Source organism: Talaromyces stipitatus, genomic scaffold (assembly GCF_000003125.1).
Source record: "Talaromyces stipitatus ATCC 10500 scf_1105507295555 genomic scaffold, whole genome shotgun sequence".
NCBI lineage: Eukaryota > Fungi > Ascomycota > Eurotiomycetes > Eurotiales > Trichocomaceae > Talaromyces > Talaromyces stipitatus.
The window spans coordinates 4261835-4280838 of record NW_002990116.1 but is presented as its reverse complement, the minus strand read 5'-3'; the positions used below and the strand labels follow the sequence as shown (position 1 = coordinate 4280838).

General features: G+C 43.1%; 8 protein-coding genes across 8 annotated transcripts, besides 6 other annotated features; 4 read left to right on the top strand and 4 right to left on the bottom strand.

Moving 5' to 3' along the window:
* Nucleotides 1–100: 100 nt before the first annotated feature.
* Nucleotides 101–1848, top strand: TSTA_126820 (sterigmatocystin biosynthesis regulatory protein, putative; the record flags this gene model as incomplete). The annotated part of the gene is made up of 3 exons (XM_002482921.1): nt 101–1297; nt 1438–1560; nt 1672–1848. The coding sequence occupies 3 exons, from the start codon at nt 101–103 to the stop codon at nt 1846–1848; spliced, it is 1497 nt and encodes a 498-aa protein (XP_002482966.1).
* A 478-nt stretch (nt 1849–2326) lies between these two features.
* TSTA_126810 (uncharacterized protein) lies at nt 2327–3409 on the top strand (the record flags this gene model as incomplete). Its single annotated transcript, XM_002482920.1, has 2 exons — nt 2327–2696; nt 3216–3409. 2 exons carry the CDS (start codon nt 2327–2329, stop codon nt 3407–3409), a joined length of 564 nt encoding a protein of 187 aa, XP_002482965.1.
* Nucleotides 2693–2712: a microsatellite.
* A 783-nt stretch (nt 3410–4192) lies between the features above and the next one.
* On the bottom strand, nt 4193–4927 carry TSTA_126800 (uncharacterized protein; the record flags this gene model as incomplete). The annotated part of the gene is made up of 2 exons (XM_002482919.1): nt 4193–4632; nt 4675–4927. The coding sequence occupies 2 exons, from the start codon at nt 4925–4927 to the stop codon at nt 4193–4195; spliced, it is 693 nt and encodes a 230-aa protein (XP_002482964.1).
* Nucleotides 4928–6796: 1869 nt separating this feature from the next.
* Nucleotides 6797–6854: a microsatellite.
* Nucleotides 6855–8159: 1305 nt separating this feature from the next.
* Nucleotides 8160–10491, top strand: TSTA_126790 (gag/polymerase/env polyprotein, putative; the record flags this gene model as incomplete). The annotated part of the gene is made up of 8 exons (XM_002482918.1): nt 8160–8548; nt 8574–8787; nt 8890–9067; nt 9179–9212; nt 9282–9333; nt 9361–9379; nt 9602–9838; nt 9926–10491. The coding sequence occupies 8 exons, from the start codon at nt 8160–8162 to the stop codon at nt 10489–10491; spliced, it is 1689 nt and encodes a 562-aa protein (XP_002482963.1).
* Nucleotides 8608–9570: a mobile genetic element.
* Nucleotides 10033–11178: a mobile genetic element.
* On the top strand, nt 10643–10842 carry TSTA_126780 (uncharacterized protein; the record flags this gene model as incomplete). The annotated part of the gene is made up of 2 exons (XM_002482917.1): nt 10643–10690; nt 10762–10842. The coding sequence occupies 2 exons, from the start codon at nt 10643–10645 to the stop codon at nt 10840–10842; spliced, it is 129 nt and encodes a 42-aa protein (XP_002482962.1).
* Nucleotides 11179–12056: 878 nt separating the features above from the next.
* Nucleotides 12057–13973: a mobile genetic element.
* On the bottom strand, nt 12287–12764 carry TSTA_126770 (uncharacterized protein; the record flags this gene model as incomplete). The annotated part of the gene is made up of 2 exons (XM_002482916.1): nt 12287–12397; nt 12585–12764. The coding sequence occupies 2 exons, from the start codon at nt 12762–12764 to the stop codon at nt 12287–12289; spliced, it is 291 nt and encodes a 96-aa protein (XP_002482961.1).
* On the bottom strand, nt 13014–13388 carry TSTA_126760 (uncharacterized protein; the record flags this gene model as incomplete). The annotated part of the gene is made up of 2 exons (XM_002482915.1): nt 13014–13218; nt 13348–13388. 2 exons carry the CDS (start codon nt 13386–13388, stop codon nt 13014–13016), a joined length of 246 nt encoding a protein of 81 aa, XP_002482960.1.
* A 1875-nt stretch (nt 13974–15848) lies between the features above and the next one.
* TSTA_126750 (monooxygenase, putative) lies at nt 15849–17492 on the bottom strand (the record flags this gene model as incomplete). Its single annotated transcript, XM_002482914.1, has 2 exons — nt 15849–17152; nt 17252–17492. The coding sequence occupies 2 exons, from the start codon at nt 17490–17492 to the stop codon at nt 15849–15851; spliced, it is 1545 nt and encodes a 514-aa protein (XP_002482959.1).
* Nucleotides 17186–17225: a microsatellite.
* Nucleotides 17493–19004: the final 1512 nt, after the last annotated feature.

Sequence of the window (19004 nt, the reverse complement as noted above, 5' to 3'; positions counted from 1 at the left end):
CAGCAAAGAAAAGCCGCAATGCTTCCGTTGTGTGAAAAAAGGCATTTCTTGCCAGTACCATATAATTAAACGCTCAGGACGGAAGCAAAGAATCCGCCCGATGAGCGATTCAATCCACGTTCCTACAGTCTCACCAAACTCTATGGACCTCGTTGCTGAACCAGACACCTTGGCTCCCTCTGATGATGTTGTGCAACTGTCTCCGAGACCGCCAACCACCGAGTATACAGATATTTCTGCAGCAGAGTCTACCACGCTGGTAGATCCAGTGACACCATCAACTCTATTACTAAACGCTTTAAACTGGGGATTCGAAGACTTTCCGAGCCCTCAGATTTCGCTACCGCTGTCAGCTGAAATGGTCAATGCCCCATGTTCATTCAATGATAAGAATCTCCTTGACAATTTTATCGGTTTTGAAAAGGCGACTCCTCTTCTTTCCTCGATAGTCCTACCGCCTTCCTTGGAGACGGATGTACTCCAAGAATCAGAAGCGTCCTGCTCTGTGCCAGAACCAAAGGAGAGCCATTCCTCGGTTGTCGACACGCCGAATCCTGGTCAGACATGCTGTTTTCTTGTGCGTGCTCTTAGCCTTCTCAAACAACAGTCCTCATCGGCTCCCAATTCTTGCGGTGGATGTATGAGACCCAGTCTTGAAAATTTCTCTAGATCGGACAACTCATCGCTATCGAAAATTGAATCAATAATAGCCGACAATGAGCAAACTATCCAGGTCATTAGTGATATCCTAACATGCCAATGCTCGCAGGACATTTACCTTCTGGTCATTATGTCTATTGTTATTTTGAAGATCTTGAACTATTATACCGCCGTAGTGCGGCAGGAAACTTCTTTTAATGGGGACGACCGGTCCTGGGTGGCTAATCAGCCTGGGAATAGCACCCAATATCAATCCGAGATGTTTCAAACCCCTCCCAATGTTTTTGGTGCCAATGGCTCTGAATATGTGGAAGATCAAGGTCGCATGGCATCGCAGCAGATTCTTAGCAAACTCCATCGAATACAGCGTTTGATAAACATCTTATCAGAAAGATTCAAAACACACAAGGAAAATGTCAAGAGAAAACAGGAGGAGTCCAGGGCATCAACGACCGTCACCGGGCCTAATATGTTCATGTTTCTATTCCCTAGCTCTACGCTAGAGCATATTGAGGCCGACTTGCGTCTACACCTGCGCGCTTTATCAGCAGATGCTGCAAATATTCTTTGTCAAGCATGGTATGTCCTGCCAATAGTTCCTCATGTTCACCATTTACAGACATACCCAGCACGTTCCGTTAGATTACCGGGGTAATTCCTCGGTAATCCGGCCGCAGGAGATATGCTTTGGGTGAGATAAGATACCATTCTCTCTTAACTGGCCCATATCTCGCCTTCTCTCTCGTTCGTGTTGTAGCTAACATGTGCCTTTCCTAGACGATGTCCGTTATGCATGTCGTTCCTCTCGAAAAGCGTGCGCAAATTCAGGGTATTGTGGGCGCCATGTTTGGCTTCGCCACCTCTATAGGTCCTTTGATCTGCAGTGCTTTAACATCAAATGTATCCTGGAGATAGTTTTTCTACGTTAATCTACCTTTCGGCGGTGTTTCATTGATTGCTATTACCTTCTATCTTAAGGTGCCTCACCGCAATATAACCAAGCTTCCCTAGATGAAGAAGATTATGCAGTTAGACATTTTTAGTACTTTGCCGCTCATACCCGGTATAGTCTATCTCATGCTAGCACTTCAGAAGGGTGGGCAGACTTATGCTGTGAGTTATTACATAGTCACTTTGCCTGAAATATCTGATTGTTTTAGGGCCGGTAACAATCAGGGTTCGGGTTAGGGTTATTTTTTTACTATCAAGTTCGGACCCCGGATACAATCAGCTTCATACCCTAATTACAATCAGCTTTTTGCGGCTAAATCGCACCAAACTTGCACCATATATTATTCCACCATGGATTTCCATACGCTTGTAATTTTAACATGATTCACCATGTAGATATCCCGTACAAGGATAGCGAAGTGGATGGGTGGTATTGTGACTTTTTGTTAGGGTAGTCAAAATAAGATGTGGTCTGTGCCCAGTTAAATAGGGGTAGCATTTTTTAACTACAATTAATGAACTCCCAAATCCATTCCTGTAACACTCTTCATATTATATATTCATCACATATCTCATGAGGAAAACCATACCTCGCGCACCTATGAAAACGCACCTACGCAGGTAAAAAGTACTGCGGGAAAGAATCTCAGTGAAAATAGACCTCCTTGACAGTCTATTTACCAACTTTCGCCTGCTCAATCGACGTGGTTGAAGCATGGGCCCGAAAAGAGGTAAAAAGGGCACTCCGTGGCCAGAACCACGGTTTGCAGATGACCCTGATATACGCGCATACGTAGCTGCAGCCATCAAAGATCTCGAGGCACTGAAGAAGCACCAAGAAGCGCTGGAGATTGGCATGCCCCGTGAGCTCTCAACTACCGTGGTTGACACGTTCTTACACCTGGCTCGACGGGTAAAGAATACGCCTACGAATGAGCAACTAGCGCAGCCCCTCGCGAAGGTCGAATTACACGTGGAAAAGACGCAGAAAGAGGTATCTCAGGCCTCTCGAGAGATTACTACGACCAAAAGCAACACGAACCGCCTGGTGGAGGCAATATGCCACCCAACATTCCCAGGGGTGTGTGTGTGTGTGTGTGTATTTAACGGCCGTGGTTCGTGACTTGCACGCTTCCCACCGATCCCTACTGGGACATAGCCCGCCGAGGGGTAAACCTCGGGCTTCAGGTCCTATCAGATTTATATACAAATAAGAGACTCTTTGGCGCATTTCCATAGCTGTCGTGGCCTTACAGGGAGGTCTACTTCCGAGTGGGTTTTGGGTGTTTGCCAGCTGCAATGGTCCACCTACGCTCTATGACCCATAATTCTACCACCATCGTACTTAAGCAGTGAGTTTGAAAAGAAAAAAGGAAAGAAGGAAAGATCATGGCTAGTCGTCGCACATCAATGCAAAGCCTAAGCGATCTATTTCGACGAACTGTATTGACTGCTAGCTATAGTATCAGTCTTCAGAACCAGATTGATCATCTATCAGGCCGATATACCAACTCTAAGCATACCGATAAGGATGGAGGTCGAGACGTACATTGGCTTGCAGTCAGTCTATCTCTTCTAACAGCGCACCATGCATTGTCATACAGATGGTTATGAAGCAGGCTATGCTCCCACTGATCTTCTTAATAAGATGGTTGGTGATCCAATTGCTGAGAAGATCGACAGGTTCAACAAAAACCAGGTTGCCGATGAGGAGCTTGAAGATTTAGCTTCAGTACTGATATCTTCGCTGGAAGATTATATCACAGAGGATGCGGATGAGTATGATGATAAACTATAATAAATTGGATCATAAAAGAGTTTATCTATATTATTCAAAATTCTCAACACCCCGACAACTCTATTAAATATGAAAGAGAATTGATCTAGGCCATAATCAAGGTTATAACGCCTTAATTCAAGTTCCACCTTTTTTATATAGATCCTGGTTGTAACACATGGCTCACCGCACCTTCTTCTCGTATGCCACTCGATCTTTCTTGCAATGTTATACGCATCTGCTTGTGCTGAAGACTCTAGGGTCGTCAAGAGACCTAATTGCCTACTACAATGTGGATCGTGCTTGCGTTAACTTTAGCATCAAATTTTGTGACGGAACAATGCATTAGTGAAGATAGTGGATAATGGAGTAGATTGGGATTGGGAGATGGCATAGTCATTCAATATCAAGAATTTTTTGCTGTCATCGACGCGTAATCCTTATATTCCCTGATACAGGCTCTAGCGGGAGTTTCCTTTTGCTAATAGCACCTATAGATATAGGACTTGCCGGTGTTGGAGGCATTGATTGATGTTCATCCGGGATGGGCTGCGATGAGATCGACAGGTCCGGCATTGGTATCAATGGAAGCTGAGATCATGTAGCGGAGTATGATGGTTGTGAGTAGCCATTGATTAGTGTTGAAAAAGCTTCACTTGCTGTGATCAAAGAAGACGGTAATGGCTGACTAGATAATTAAGGTGTAATAAAGGACCTTAGAGATTTCTCTATACAGGATTGATGTTTGTCATAACTCTTTCTAAGGGTCTGATAGAGTTGCTCTCCAAGACTATCCCAACATCGCTATGGTCTAAGAATTGTCTTGAGAGCAGAGCTGGTAAATATCAAATATGCATTTCGGGCTAGTAATATGCACATGTCATTCCGCAAAAGACAGCCTGCTGTTGGTGTAAATGCAAAGTCTTTAGATAATGTATGCACTTGTTCTGTAGCCCATGCCTGTAAATCCTTGTGAACAGCTTTCTGAATCTTGCCAAACTGCGGACCTCGTTCATGATAGACATAGTACTTAGTGCTGTCAATATCATCGATCCTTAGCGTGGGATTACAGTGGTTGCAGCACTGGTCTTTCTTGACTATCCAGTAGCCCTCTGGTTCCTCGAAGAATCTCAGAAAGCCCCGTTGTATACATTGTATTTGATTGGCAGTATCATACCAAAGCTGTGGTAACTTGGAGCGCCGCTCTTTATCTGATGATTTCTTTTTGGGTGGTATTTTGTCGACTTATTCACTCTGCGTAGTTTCATTATTAAGTTCATTAGAACCAATTGAGACTTGCTGAATAGTAGATGAGATAATCCTTTCACCAACAGTCCAAGCATCAACTAAGAGTATGATCTCTCCCTTGCCGCCATCACGACATGTTTGACCTCCTCGTTGGAGAAATGTCGCCAGTAAAAGATTCTTAGGAAGACCATATAAGACTGATCGACGAATATCGGGCAAGTTGACGCCCACTCCAAGTGCTTCTGTTGCAAGAATAACCCGAATCTCAGATTCAGTGTCTAATTTCCGCATTTCGGACGTGATTCATTCCTTATCTTTATCGTATGTTTCGCGAGTATAGGTAGCCATAATTGAAAGGCAAGTCTGCTTAGTGTATTTATACGACTCATGAGTTGTAAGGTAGTTGATAAGCGAGTCATATGCCGAATATAACTCCCGTTTGGAATCGAAGAACACGACTGTTTTAGCTATTGTTGAAGGCAGAGTAGTTGTATCTCCATCTGCCCGGGGACTGGGATCAAAAAGAAATCGAAGCGCTGTATATTTCGAGCGAGTATTCTTTGGAATAACTCCAATACGAAAGACTAACTCCGAACGGTTAATAGACGTGCGTTGAATCTTAGTATTATCTGAAAATCCGGCATCTTTAATCATAGTCTTCAATGTTGCTGGATCTAGCGTAGCAGAGCAAGCAAACCACGGTATATCTGACCCTAAGATAGCACGTAGCCCTCCAAGCCGAGCACATTCAATCCGGAATTTTGCGCCCCAGTGGTATACCAGATGCGCCTCATCAATGATAACAGTAGTTATATGCCCTTTCATTGTCGGTTCAACTAGAACTTGGCGCATCTTCTCACTAAGGGCCAGTTCGGGCTCAATAGAATATGGGTATATTTCTTCCTCCTGATATTCTCAAGTACCAATGGCTTCATATTGTTCTTGTCCAAAAAGCATGGCCGGCCGCCAATACGTGCAATATATTCCGACTGTTCATTTCCAATTTGAGTAAGAGGGAGTATTATAAGAGTAATGGTCTTTTCAACCAAGATAGAGATAGCCTGAAGAATCATACTCTTTCTAAATGATGTTTTCGCAATGAGAATCAAGTCGCGACGCTGGAAGACTAAATGATAAAGGGCTTTTAATTGGCCTTCTCGTGGAGGATAAGGGTATATTTTATGGATAGCATTATATATAGCCTCTTCCTGTAATGCCGGTTGTTTCTCTCGAGTGTCACGGATTGATAACTGTACTTGATTGATGATTGATGGTAGAACGGTAATAAAACTATGATATTGGCCTATAACAGACTGACTAGGCGTCTTCGTACTAGCCCGAGTAGCCTTTTTTATGAAATTATCGAGGGTTGATTGCTTATTGAAGCGAGGTTGGTTGATCTTTGGTGGATGCCGAAATCTCCGCGAGCCCATTTTTTCACAACGTATTTTATAATAATCTTCCTGTAATCCATGGTAATGACCCCTAAAATATATAAAAGACGCTAGGATAAATAGTATCCTATAAAGAATTTATGATTGTATTCAGTCAATCTGCATCAGATTCGCGTCAAAGTTTGTATGGAGCGAATGCTGTCATGTTTAGTAGATAATTACTCGCTAATTAAGGAAAAAATTTGATAATAAATGCGTATTAATATATTCAAAATCGAGTTACTAACACGCCAATTGAAGCGATATTGTTATGCAAGCAATGGTTGTTGAGAAAAACATAATCCAAGGTGGTTGACTTTTGTATACTTTGTTAGCATACAGGCCAATACGCTCGAATTCTGGTTAGCACGCTAACAAAGACGCGCTCAGACACAAAAAAGGCTTTGTCAGCAAGCTGACCGCTTTCGGCCTGAGGTATCCGTCTAGACCTCGCCACGACCCGCGGGTCACCCTGACGACCCGGACCGCGACCCGGACCACGGAGGTTCTTGGGTCGTCAGCCCCTACCCTGACCCTCCATAAGGGGAGGGTCGTTGATGGTGCGACCCGACCCTCAGGGCCATGACCCGACCCTCAGGGTAGTAAAACAATGCAAACATCATCAGGTCACGAGGTGCATAAATTCTGTAGATTTTAGCGGTATTTTTGAGTATTTTACTTACAGTATTTGTAGGTCTACTTGTTTAGCTTTAATCACCCTGAAAGCATTAAATTAAAATGAACTAAACAAATTAAATAGATGAATTAAATGAATTAAACTACATATTCTATATCTCATATCCATCAAGCAACCTTGAACGCTTGCGAACTCTACCTGACACTCAGTACTGTGTCTCTGGCAGAGATATAACCTCACTATCACCCTCCTAATTACTTTCCGCATCCTCGGTGTAACAACCAGCAGGCTTTAGGGTCTAACTATTCCAAGAAATGCGCCCAATACGTCTCAAGTTGAGTTTCAGCTACACCAGGTGAAGGCTTATATGTTCGAGGATGGTTTCAGCTCCCTCGGACTGCACCTTGACTACTGGAGCTATTCAGAGAAGGGAGATCTGGTACACATTGTATATCTATAAAGATGGCAGATGCTCCAGGATAGCAAAAGATAGGTTTCAGTACATTGACATTCCATACCCTACCTTATATACTCAATTCTTGTGATCCCTCTTGAATCCCTATACGTATCCCTTGTAATATTGTTACAACTCTGAAACCTCTATCCTTTGAGACCAATCACAATGGCAGTATCTACAAGGAGAATTGCTCGTTCAGGGTCTTTGGACAGCCAGAACGACCAACAGGATAATAGAATGGGCGTTAGTCCTACTTAGGGGCCAACCAAATCCAGCGACAATACCAAAAACCAGTATGATGAAGTGGACGTCCGCCGGCCAATGGGACTCTACGAAATGCAAGAGATTGTAGATAATCGATCACTTTCTACCGAACAACTTCAAGTCCTTACTGATAGGATTTAGGTACTCGTGAAAGCTTATACAGGAAAATGAGCTAATAAAAGCACTAACGATGAGGACGACAGACCACGTAAACAACAAGCTAATCATAACCTTAAATACAACAGCATTAAAGAACTCAAGATAGGTGTAACCCTCAAAGCCTGGAGCGACTGGAAGATTGAGATCTAGCGAGCTTTCGATGCATCCCCATATAAATATAATAATGACCGAACCAAAGTGATCAAGGCACTAATTCACTTTCACAAAGATTGCAAAACAATGTGGAATAACCACATCCACACAGCTCCTAACGATGAATATAATTAGGAAGCCTTTAGCACCTGGCTCGACTCTACTATTTGGGACCAAGGAAACGACAAAATCAAAACGCAGATTGAGTGGAGTAAAGCCAGACAGAGATTTGATCAAACCCCTTGGGCTTTTGATGCTTATCTCACAAGCCTTGAGAGAGAAATGGAATCAAAAAATGAACAAACATAGGCAATGGAATTCTTCAGTTAATTGCAACCAAGTTTATAACGTGTAATCCGACTCAGTGGAATTAATCTATTACCTCAGACACGACAAGCAATGTTATCCCTTACTACACGTATGTGGGAGGAAATTAAACATGATGAAAAGGACCCTAGGAAAAAGGACTTCAAGAAGCTGGAAACCAAGACTGATTATACAACCAAACAGCCTAATCTATCAAAGCATGCTTCTAAAATAGAGAGCAAGAATGAGAACAAGACTTTGAATAAAATAGGGACCTTAAAGGGTCCTAAGGAATTCGCTACTGGCAAGAATGAGAAAGGAGAGCGAATTTGCTTCACTTGTGGTAGCACCGAGCACCTCGCTAACTACTATAAGAAGGACGATAAGGGAGACACTGAGAAGAAGAAACCGAGTGTTCGTATTGTCAAAACAGCCAGCCGAAAGAAAGGTCATGAGCGAATGGCTGAGCAGACATGGGACCTTTCAGACTCGTCGGAAAACGAGTAAGGCTCCCTTCCGGTCCTGAAGGAGAGCCACAAATGCGTACAGGGGATTACCTATGCGCTATGGCCACTATGAGTACTTGGTGATGCCGTTTGGGCTGACAAATGCACCAGCGGCATTCCAAGGTTACATCAACCAGGCCCTGAGAGGGTTGGTTGACGACTTTTGCATTATATATCTAGACGATATCCTAATCTTCTCCAAAACGAAGGAAGAGCATACAGAGCATTTGAGACTTGTATGTGAACGGCTACAAACAGCCGAACTATATGCAAAACCCTCGAAGTGCCAGTTCTATCAGAATGAAATGGAGTTCTTGGGCTTTATTATTAATGACTAGGGAGTCAAGATGGACCCAGAAAGAGTCCAAACGATTAGCGAGTGGAAGGAACATCCACTAGGGTCGTACCAGGATGTTCAAGTGTTCCTTGGGTTCTATAACTTCTACAGAAGGTTTATCCAAGGGTATTTGTGCATCGCTAGGCCACTTACAAGCCTAATGAAGGGCAGTAAGGACGGTAAGAAAACTGGTGATTTCCGCAAGGAATGAGGTAACACTTAGCAGGAGGCATTCCTTGAACTATTGAGTGCTTTCAAAACCGCACTATTACTGCAACATTTCAATCCAGACCTTCCAACGCAGTTAGAGACTGATACATCCAAGTATGCGCTTAGTGGAATACTATCATAGTTATTTGAAGAACAATGGCACCCCATTGCCTTCTATTCCAGACAGTTCAAGGGTCCAGAACTGAACTATAGGACACCAGACCAAGAAATGCTAGTAATTATGGAAGCTTTTAAGCATTAGAGACACTACCTAGAGGGTAGTAAGTACCCAGTAGAGGTACTAATGGACCATCACAATTTGCAGACTTTTATGAAGTAGTCTAGGCTAAATGGTCGTCAAGCACGATGGTGCTATTACCTTACGCTATACGATTTCATGATTAAATAGTGGTCAGGATCGACAAATCTGGCAGATGCGCCATCACGAAGACCAGACTACTTAAGACAAAATTAGAAGGATGATCTAGAAGACTCATCCTTAGGGTTGTTGATAACGCTAGGGGCAAAGATTGCTCGCGTACAACAAATCTACACAAGCTATCGTTGGAGGGTGATGCAATCCCACGATGATGGAAATCCTCAAGGAAGTGAGGAAGAGAAGACCTACAAGGTTGGCAAGGAGTCAACGCAGGCAAGTGAAAAGCCACAAGATGTGGTCACCTGTGTATACAATAGTGAGTTAGGACAACAGGTGCAAGGCCGGGCTTGTGAATACGATAGTGAGTTGGGACGACAAGTGCTGACGGAAACCTGTGTATACAACAGTGAGTTGGGAAGATAGGAATCTAAATGGCAGAGGGGGATAGTGCGTCCAGGCCTGTTGGGACCCTCTGTGACACCCCAGGGAGATAGGGTTGAGGCTGATCACCTCATTCGGTGTATGTTGACTCAGAAGGTCACACGCCAAAGGGCTCAGCAGGCAGTCCTGAATGAAGCACCACGGCAGGAACCCTTAGAGGGCCTGCGGCAGTTGGTAGCAGCTGCCCAGAAGGAGGATCCCTTCTGTATGCGGGTAGATAAGGACCTCAGCAAAGGAGACTCTACAAGACTGCAATATGGCCATACAAGTGATGGAGTGTTGCTGTACAAGGGCCGGATATTGGTCCCTAACCAAAGGAGTCTAGTGCATAAGATCCTAAGGTTATACCATGATGAACCATCTGCTAGGCATTGGGGAATCCAAAAGATATTGGAACTCTTACAGTGGAAGTTCAAATGGGAGGGCATAAGACAAGACGTCGAGGAATACATACAGACGTGTCTAGTCTATCAAGGAAATGCCACTCCAAGACATAAACCCTATGGGCAATTGGATCCCTTGCCACAGCTAAGCAGGCCATGGAAGGAGATATCAATGGATTTCATTACCTAGTTGCTAGTGTCCAAAGTAGGGACGGAGGAATACAATGCTATTCTGACAGTTATGGATCGATATACTAAGATAGCGATCTTCCTACCGGTCCAGGACACAATTGACGCAGCCGAAATGGCGGAGTTACTCCACAAAGAAGTAGAATTGCAATATGGATGTCCTAGTGGGATCGTATCAGACAGAGACTCCAGAATCACTAGTAAGTTTTGGGCTGAGATATGCCATTATTCCTTTATCAAGAGAAGAATGTCCACTGCTTTTCACCCATAGACTGATGGTCAGACAGAGATCTTGAATAGAATCATTGAAGGTTACTTGCGGGCATTTACCAGTCTTGAACAAATGGATTAGGCAAAGCTTCTGCCTATAGCCGTATTTGCATATAACAATAGTATAAACCATACACTTTGAATATCACCATTCAAGGCCCTATATGGGTTTAACCTAGAATTCCATGTTGATATTGCAGACAATGTCCCAGAAAGGGAGATACCTGCAGCCAAGAATTGTATTTAAAAACTCTATGAACTCAGACAAGGACTGCGAGACCAGCTGAACACAGCATAGCAATGTTAAATTGAAAATTACAACAGGCGACATACGCCAAAGACCTTCAAAAGAGGCAGCCTGGTAAAATTATCAACAAAGAATCTAAAGCTTAAGAATAAGAAGCTTCAACCTCGATTTATTGGCCTATTTCGAATCACAGAAGTGATAGGGTCTCAGGCATATCGACTAGCACTTCCCCAGCAATACTCACGGCTTCATAATGTGTTCCTAATCCAGTTGCTCAAAGAATACCATCCTAGGGAGAAGCAGGATATGATGCCTTTGCTAGAACTGGATAATAATCCTGAGGAATATGAGGTGGAAGAAATTTAAAATAAACAACTAATAAAGAGAAAGGTTCACTACCTGATCAAGTGGACAGGATGGCCTTCGGAATACAACCAATGGGTACCAGAGAACAATATGAATGCACCCAGGTTGATCCAAGAATTTAAGAAATCCCGAAAATGTAAACGAACGTGAAGCTAGACGATGTACTATAGTGGTTTTTGTCCGATATCTCTGGTTTTTCCACTATATAGATCACATCAGATCTAGCGAATGCGTACTTCATGGCTCGCGTGGACGCAAGCCCTTGAAGGGGGGATAGTTATAATAACCAGCAGGCTTTAGGGTCTAACTATTCCAAGAAATGCGCCCAATACGTCTCAAGTTGAGTTTCAGCTACACCAGGTGAAGGCTTATATGTTCGAGGATGGTTTCAGCTCCCTCGGACTGCACCTTGACTACTGGAGTTATTCAGAGAAGGGAGATCTGGTACACATTGTATATCTATAAAGATGGCAGATGCTCCAGGATAGCAAAAGATAGGTTTCAGTACATTGACATTCCATACCCTACCTTGTATACTCAATTCTTGTGATCCCTCTTGAATCCCTATACGTATCCCTTGTAACGTTGTTACACTCGGCAATATCTCTTAGGCGTCTTTTGCCAAGTGCCTTTGCAGATGGGCCTTGCAAAGTTTCTTGGGGCTCTGTAGAAGAAAGCCCTTCATCCTCTTCATCATCACTAATTAGATCAATGGTGATTTGTTGCTAAGTTCTTTCTTTCTTTGCAGCCTGTATCTCCTGAGTCGAAAGATATTCAGAGAGCATTATTTGCTTCTCTTTATAAATCTTAAACTGTAATGTACATATATATATCATAAGATCTGAGATTGTTTGAGGCTGTAGAGAGCCTCGACGATAATGGCAGATATCTCGTGCAGAGTTAAAAAGCCGCTCTACTCCTGCATCACTAGCTGGAATAGAAAGAACATCTCGTGCAAGCCTTGCCATTCCAGGGAATTCATCTTAGTGATATTTCCACCAGGTTCGAGGTTGGGCATTTGGGACTATGTCTAAAAGAGAAATCAGTAATTATTCCCATTGATATTAAGAGACAAGACACTCACTGCTATCAAGATACCTTGTAAGCTCGTCAGACTAAACTGGCTGTCAAATCTAAGATTGCTGCGACTCATCTTGAACATAGGCCAAATCAAATTCATCCATTGCTATACTTGTTAGGGGAGCATCCACTATCTGCTGCTCCTGGGCAAGATTCTCCAAGTACTTCTTGAGAGAGGACTCAAGGCTCTGGCGATAGATTACTTGGTAATCAATTCCACCATCCTCTGGGTCCCAGTCTGCAGTTGAGAAGAACTGAAGTTTATCCTGTGGAGAAAGGATGGTGCCAATAGCATAGAGATGACCATCCATGTTGTTAGTGTCTTTATAGTAGATTGAGAGCTTGTTCTTTGCCACTTCAAGAGATGCAAGCATCACCTGCTTCCAAGCGACCCTCTTCCATCTAAGCTATCTAATTGACTTTTCTAGGTAGTCAAATAGCTTATTATAGACCTTAAAGACCCGATGGATGGTGACATCCTTGGACTTCGAGAGAAGGGTCGTAAATTAGTGAAAAGGCTAGAGAATGCAGATAAGATAGTCTACTTGCCGCCACTGCTCCTAACTCAAGGCAAAGTGCTCTTGGTCGTACTGAGAGCAGAACGCATCGAAGGTCTGCTGGAGTTTCTTTGCACGTACAAGCATTAAGAATGTGGAGTTCCACTGAGTAGCAACATCCTGGATTGGCACAAGCTTTGGCTCCTTGGTTTGCAAGTTGTAGAATGACTCTTGGCGCTGAGGACTCGTGTTGATATAAATCGCAAGGCTTTGAACCTAAGAAACAGATTAGGATAATAAATGAGGATAAAAGCCATGATGTCGCATCTTATTTAAAGTGTCCACGATCTCGCGTTTCTGCTGCCTCGCACGAAGACTATCCACCCAATCATCAGACCATGTCTGCTCAGCCATATCAATCTTTAGAGCAGCCTTCATCTTTCCAAGGAGATCTTTAAGACTCAGCTGGATCACATGTGCAATACAGGGTACCTAAATAATAATAACATTGTTTGAGGATTGTAGTGACTCAATCGCCTCATGGATACTTGCTATGAGACTAACGTTATTTGAAGTGTTGTCGGTAGTTACCGCAAGCACTCAATCTATAATCTGATGCTCCTGTAGCAGCTTGAGGAGCACTACACTCAAATTTGCGCTAGAATGAGATCTATGTAAGTGTTCAAATCCTAGTAATATCTCATGATATTCCCAGTTCTCGTTGAGAAAGTATCCTGTAATCGCTATAAATACCTGTCGGAATGGAGATGTCCAGCAATCCAGGGCAAGTGATAGCTTTACACTAGAAGGAAGTTTCTAAAGGATACTCTTTTGGTTCTCATGAATAAGGTCTCAAAGCTGCCGGCGTATAACCTTGGCAGAAGGAATTTCTGGCATTAATAGTGCTAGCTGGGCATAGAAGATCAAATCACAGAACTCGATATACTTAAGAAAAAGAAAGGGAAGATGCAATATAGTGAGGAGCTGAGCAAGCTTCTGCTGCCAAACTCACTCATTAAATTTTTATACTATCACATTCTACGCCTAGATGTCGAGGTCAGAACTGGGATGCTTATTGCTTAATGTCAAAGTTAGGTCTCGAACATACTGCATGCTCTAACGCAAGCTTGATGTTTGGTTTCTTTCCTGTAGCTAAGGCAACTCTCTAACAATTTATCCCATTGTAATGCTTGTTCATTAAAGATGTTCCTGAGTGAGCCGATGCAGAGTGATCAAGTACCTTCTAACATTGATGGCACATCATTCTAGGCTTTCCATCTTTTTCAAACGCTACTTGATTAAAGTTTTTCTAGCAGTTTGTAGCTCATTTTGCATTCCAAGATATCTATCTCTTTTTCCTAAAATTAGTCTAAAGCTATCACTGCATGAATTTATTGCCTATTTCTGGAGAGTACATGATGAATGATCTGATCTAGTCCAGGCAAATTCAATAAAGATAATCAGGTGCCACTCAAAGCTTAGACAATGGAAGGGAGGTATCTTGATTTCCAGATAGGATAAGGGAGTAGAGCTGATTTAGACCTAGACCATCATCAGCACTGTATTCAAGAAAATCTAAGGGTGGACCCTCATAAGTAGATGAGAATGCATCAGAAAACTGGGACATGGTGAAGATAGTTAGAAGAAGAGAAGACTTACCAGATTTCCTTTGCAGTTCGGCAAGGGACTCAGGAGGTAAAATGACAGATCACATTTGATACTCATCATGCTAATTAGCTAGAACTGAGGTTCGTGAGGGTCACCCTGAAATTCGTGAGGGTCATCCTAAGGTTCGTGAGGGTCATCCTGAGGGTCAACCTCGCGACCCTACGACTTTGGCAGAACATAATTGAACATGATCGATATATTTCGCTCAATTTCAACACGGCATAGGTATGTAGAAAGTGGATAATAGATGTTCAATATAATTAAGTCAGGATTTCAGGAAGTTTGAGGCTAATAACCAAGAATATTAAAGTTGTAACTTCTTCAGATTATACTTCTACAATCAAAATATATATTTCCCCATCGTTACATGCCTCTCTCTCCAACTCTTTACAATACATACCACAACGGTTTTTCCCAGGCAGAAAAAAGGTGTAAATCCAGGATTACCGAGCAAGAAGGCTTATTTAGAAGATATATTTTATAAAAATATGTAGGGGTTTGATAGAAAACAATGGATTCATAGTCGGACATACGAAACAGGTATAAAAAACAGGAATTTATGAATGTTTGTCAGCAGAATTATCCATCCGAATTAGGGAAAGCGTGAGAAAGTTATGCATATATGGGCCGTGAGGGTCGCTTGGCGAGTGACCCTCCAAAGATTCTATGACCCTCAGGTGCGGTGAGGGTCGTCAATCTACGACCCGACCCTCCGGAGGGGAGGGTCGCGGGTCGCGAGGAGGGACCCACGGTCCGGGTCATGGCGAGGTCTATATCCGTCTGAGTTCTTGAGGTAACAGATGTCGGAGTGTATTTTTGATTTATCAGCAACGTATCGGGAAAATCGCGATTGGGTGATTTAGAAAACCCAACCATGCGCAAACATGTATGGATCAATCAGATCTTGGAAATATGTCCTGTTGTTAAGTATTTAGGTTACCTATTCTACCTCTGGAAAGTGGTCTGTCTCATACAATTTCAAAATTCCCAAAGTTAAGAAGAGCCCTATGGCCCCCATATTTAGGTTTAACAAAAAACACTCCTGAAACTCATCCATGATAAATCGTTCTTCATACAGTACGAATTAGTAAGAATTCTACTTCAAGATCATCGCTGCATACGTACTTGCTTGTCGTCAAGAGCATATCGATATTTAAAATCTCGGTTACTATCTAATGGCGAGGGATCAAATCACAGCGGACAATTAATAGTGAGAGGACATCCGTTGCCCTATGACCAATCGCCATCCAGCAATTGCTCAATTCTTTTCCCATCCTCAATGTCCTTATAGATTTCTTCAATCGTCCAAGGTACAAACTTATGTCCTGGTGGGTAGTTTGTATTCTCATACTCAGCACCAGTGACTAGATGCGCAAAAGCCTGCCCATATTTCTCATATACATATGCTTCAGGATCATGTCGGAACACCCACTTCGGGAAACGGAGGCGTACTTTCTTAGGATCCTTCATTATGTCTTCCCAATCACTAGTAGCATTCAAGAGCTGTGAATTGACGAAGGCCATTTTCTGCGTGCAGCTGACACGCTGGTATCGCATTAAATTGTAGATTTTGGCTCCAAGAGGCGCACCGCTGGCTCCTCCATAAGACGATAACTGCAAACACGATGCCAGCGTTATTGCGTCCTCGAGAGCTAGGGTCCCACCGCTGACAGATGCAGGTATTGTGGAATGTGCACAGTCTCCCACTTGAACAACCCGCCCGCCCTTAGAGGTCCACTCCTTGCGGAGATTGCGCCATAGTAGTGGCCAGTGGATCAAGGCTCCCCTCGGAGTAGCGCGTACCAACGCTTCAACTGCAGGATCCCAGCCAGGAAGGCGATGAAGAAGCTTACCGACTTCTTCAGGATCGACATCGGGATCCCATGATTCCTTGGCCTTGGCACTACCCTCTACCAAGAACTCATCTCGCGGAGTCATACCAAAAGCCACGAGGTCAGGAGATACGAACAACCCCATATGCATGCCAGCTCCAAGCCAGAACTCATTTGCCGTAACACCTTCCCACCGCTTCCTGACCAAGTCATTTTGCATTGCAAGGTGGGCCGGGAAAGCTACACGATAGACAGACATTCCGCTTGACCGTGTGGGCATGTGTTTACCAGCAATCAGAAGTTCGGACCGGGACTTGAAGGCATCGGCTGCAACGACAATATCAGCCACTCGAACTGAGCCATCTTCTGTTATCACACCACCAAGTCCAGCATTTTCATCTTCAAAGTATTTGTCGACACGTTGCCCGTAGTCAATTGTGATACCTATTTTAGCCACTTGCCGCAATAGCATCCTGTAAAACTTCTTTCGGATCTGTACCGGGCCTACATACGGCAGACCTTCACGCTCGGCCAAGTGCTCCGGGTCATTGTAGCTGGGTTCCGAAGGCCCATAAATGAGCTCACTATTGTGTCTGTAGTAAAATGTCGGGGCGGTGACTTTATCTTCTTCGAGTTCACAGCGCATGTCAGGCCAGTGGCGAAAAACAGAAATGGCTGAAGGCTGGATGATAATAAGATCTCCTGTAAATATCGTTATAAATGGATTTTATTTAATTTTTCTTTTTTTTTCTTTTTTTTTTTTTTTTTTTTATTTCTGCATGGAACTCAGAGAGGACAAACCGCTGTAATTCGGGCCTTCGTTACGTTCTAGAATGCCCACAATATTATGCCCTTTTCTCCAACACTCCAGTGCCGTCATCAGTCCAGCGAATCCGGCACCCACAATGAGGACATTGACATGTGTCTCTGGGTCACGTTTCGGTAGCTTATTTGGGGTACTCGAAATCCACCTCTCCGGGTCGAATTCTTCTTTATCGCCTATGGTATAGAACTTTTGTTTCGGCACGACTGTTTCACCCATCTTGCGGTCTACCTTAGGGATCAAACGAATTTTCAAGCTGAAATTATGTTCCAAAACAGACGGTTATCTTCAGAAAGTGCTGCGAAATCGACGGTCAGATCACGATTTAAAAACCTAGCATATATCTCCATTCGACATTCATCTATGTTGACCCCGTCTCGGGTATCGGTCTTTCGGAAGACAAAAATTTAATATGCTCGGTTCTCGGGTCATTTCTATGCCATGTTCGAAAATTGTAAGAAAATACGAAATCCAAATAACGGAAATGATGTTAGTTTTCGGGTATTATGGAGATCCACTTACTTTTTCAAAGTACACCATTACCATTGTTTAGTTTGATATCCAGGTCATTAGGGTCATCTAATTATATTCTGTCTCGCCACGTCTATGGTATCTGCTTGTGACACTTGACATTGGATAAAGCGCAGGCCTGACAGCTATCCCTTAGCTTCGAGGTTCCTGTTGCTGAGTTTGACTGCCCATCTCTTTCTGGGCATGAGGCCCCAGAGGCTTGAGCATTGGAATGTGAACTAGTCGATATCATGGAAAAGCGGCTTCTCGAGTAGTGATCATTAATAACTCATCAATTGTCAAAATTAAGCATGATTTATCGTTGACAAAATGACCCAGCCTTTGAACGGTGCTTAAGTTATATCCTATTTTGATCACGTATTTACGCACCCCACGATAATGGGGTTAAGCCTACGAGATCAGCAGTGGGGGCATGCTTGTACGAATAAAATGTAGAATAGTGAAGCCAATTTTTCCATTCTTTGCTGTGTACATCGTATCCAAACGAACATAACTACTAGAAACAGCTCTGACTCATGATATTGACTATTGGTTTTTAACTGTCTCTCGTGTAGTTCTTATCTATTCCTTGTAAACCCAATTCAACGGGACGTGCAAGTGCATGTTGAATTATCGCAAGACTAGCATAATCCTGCGATTTTGGAGCTAGGATCCAGGCATAGACCATCATACGTCCAAGGCTTAAATCGCATCCATGGTTTTCGCATAACCTATCACAAAGCTTTAGACATTCAAGTTCGTGAAATTGTACAAGAATGCTACGTGAATACAAGGCAACAATGTATGGGGGCGAAATCTTACTGTAGCTGATCCACAATGATATGTAATTATTGTTCTGAGAAATTGTAAATACGTCGCTCTCAGTGGATCCAGCCGATATGTTGACTAAATGACGCTGCCATTTAACGTTTTACGTAAATGAAGATTTGAAGCAATTCGTGCATCTTGGCCAGAAATCCGGTATATTTAAAATGGTCCAAAAGATGAACTGCATACATGTACGTAAGTTGTATGTATGTGATAAGGCATGACAGGTTCAAAGAAACGTATGCGTTAGCACGACTGAATATGTGTGAACTTTTCAGCGTGGTATTTCTTCAACAATATTCACCAAAGTAGAAATCTCCTGGTCGGGCTAATTCAACAACAACCCAGGCTCGACCACGTTACAATGAGCCAATCAAGATTCGATCCGAGATT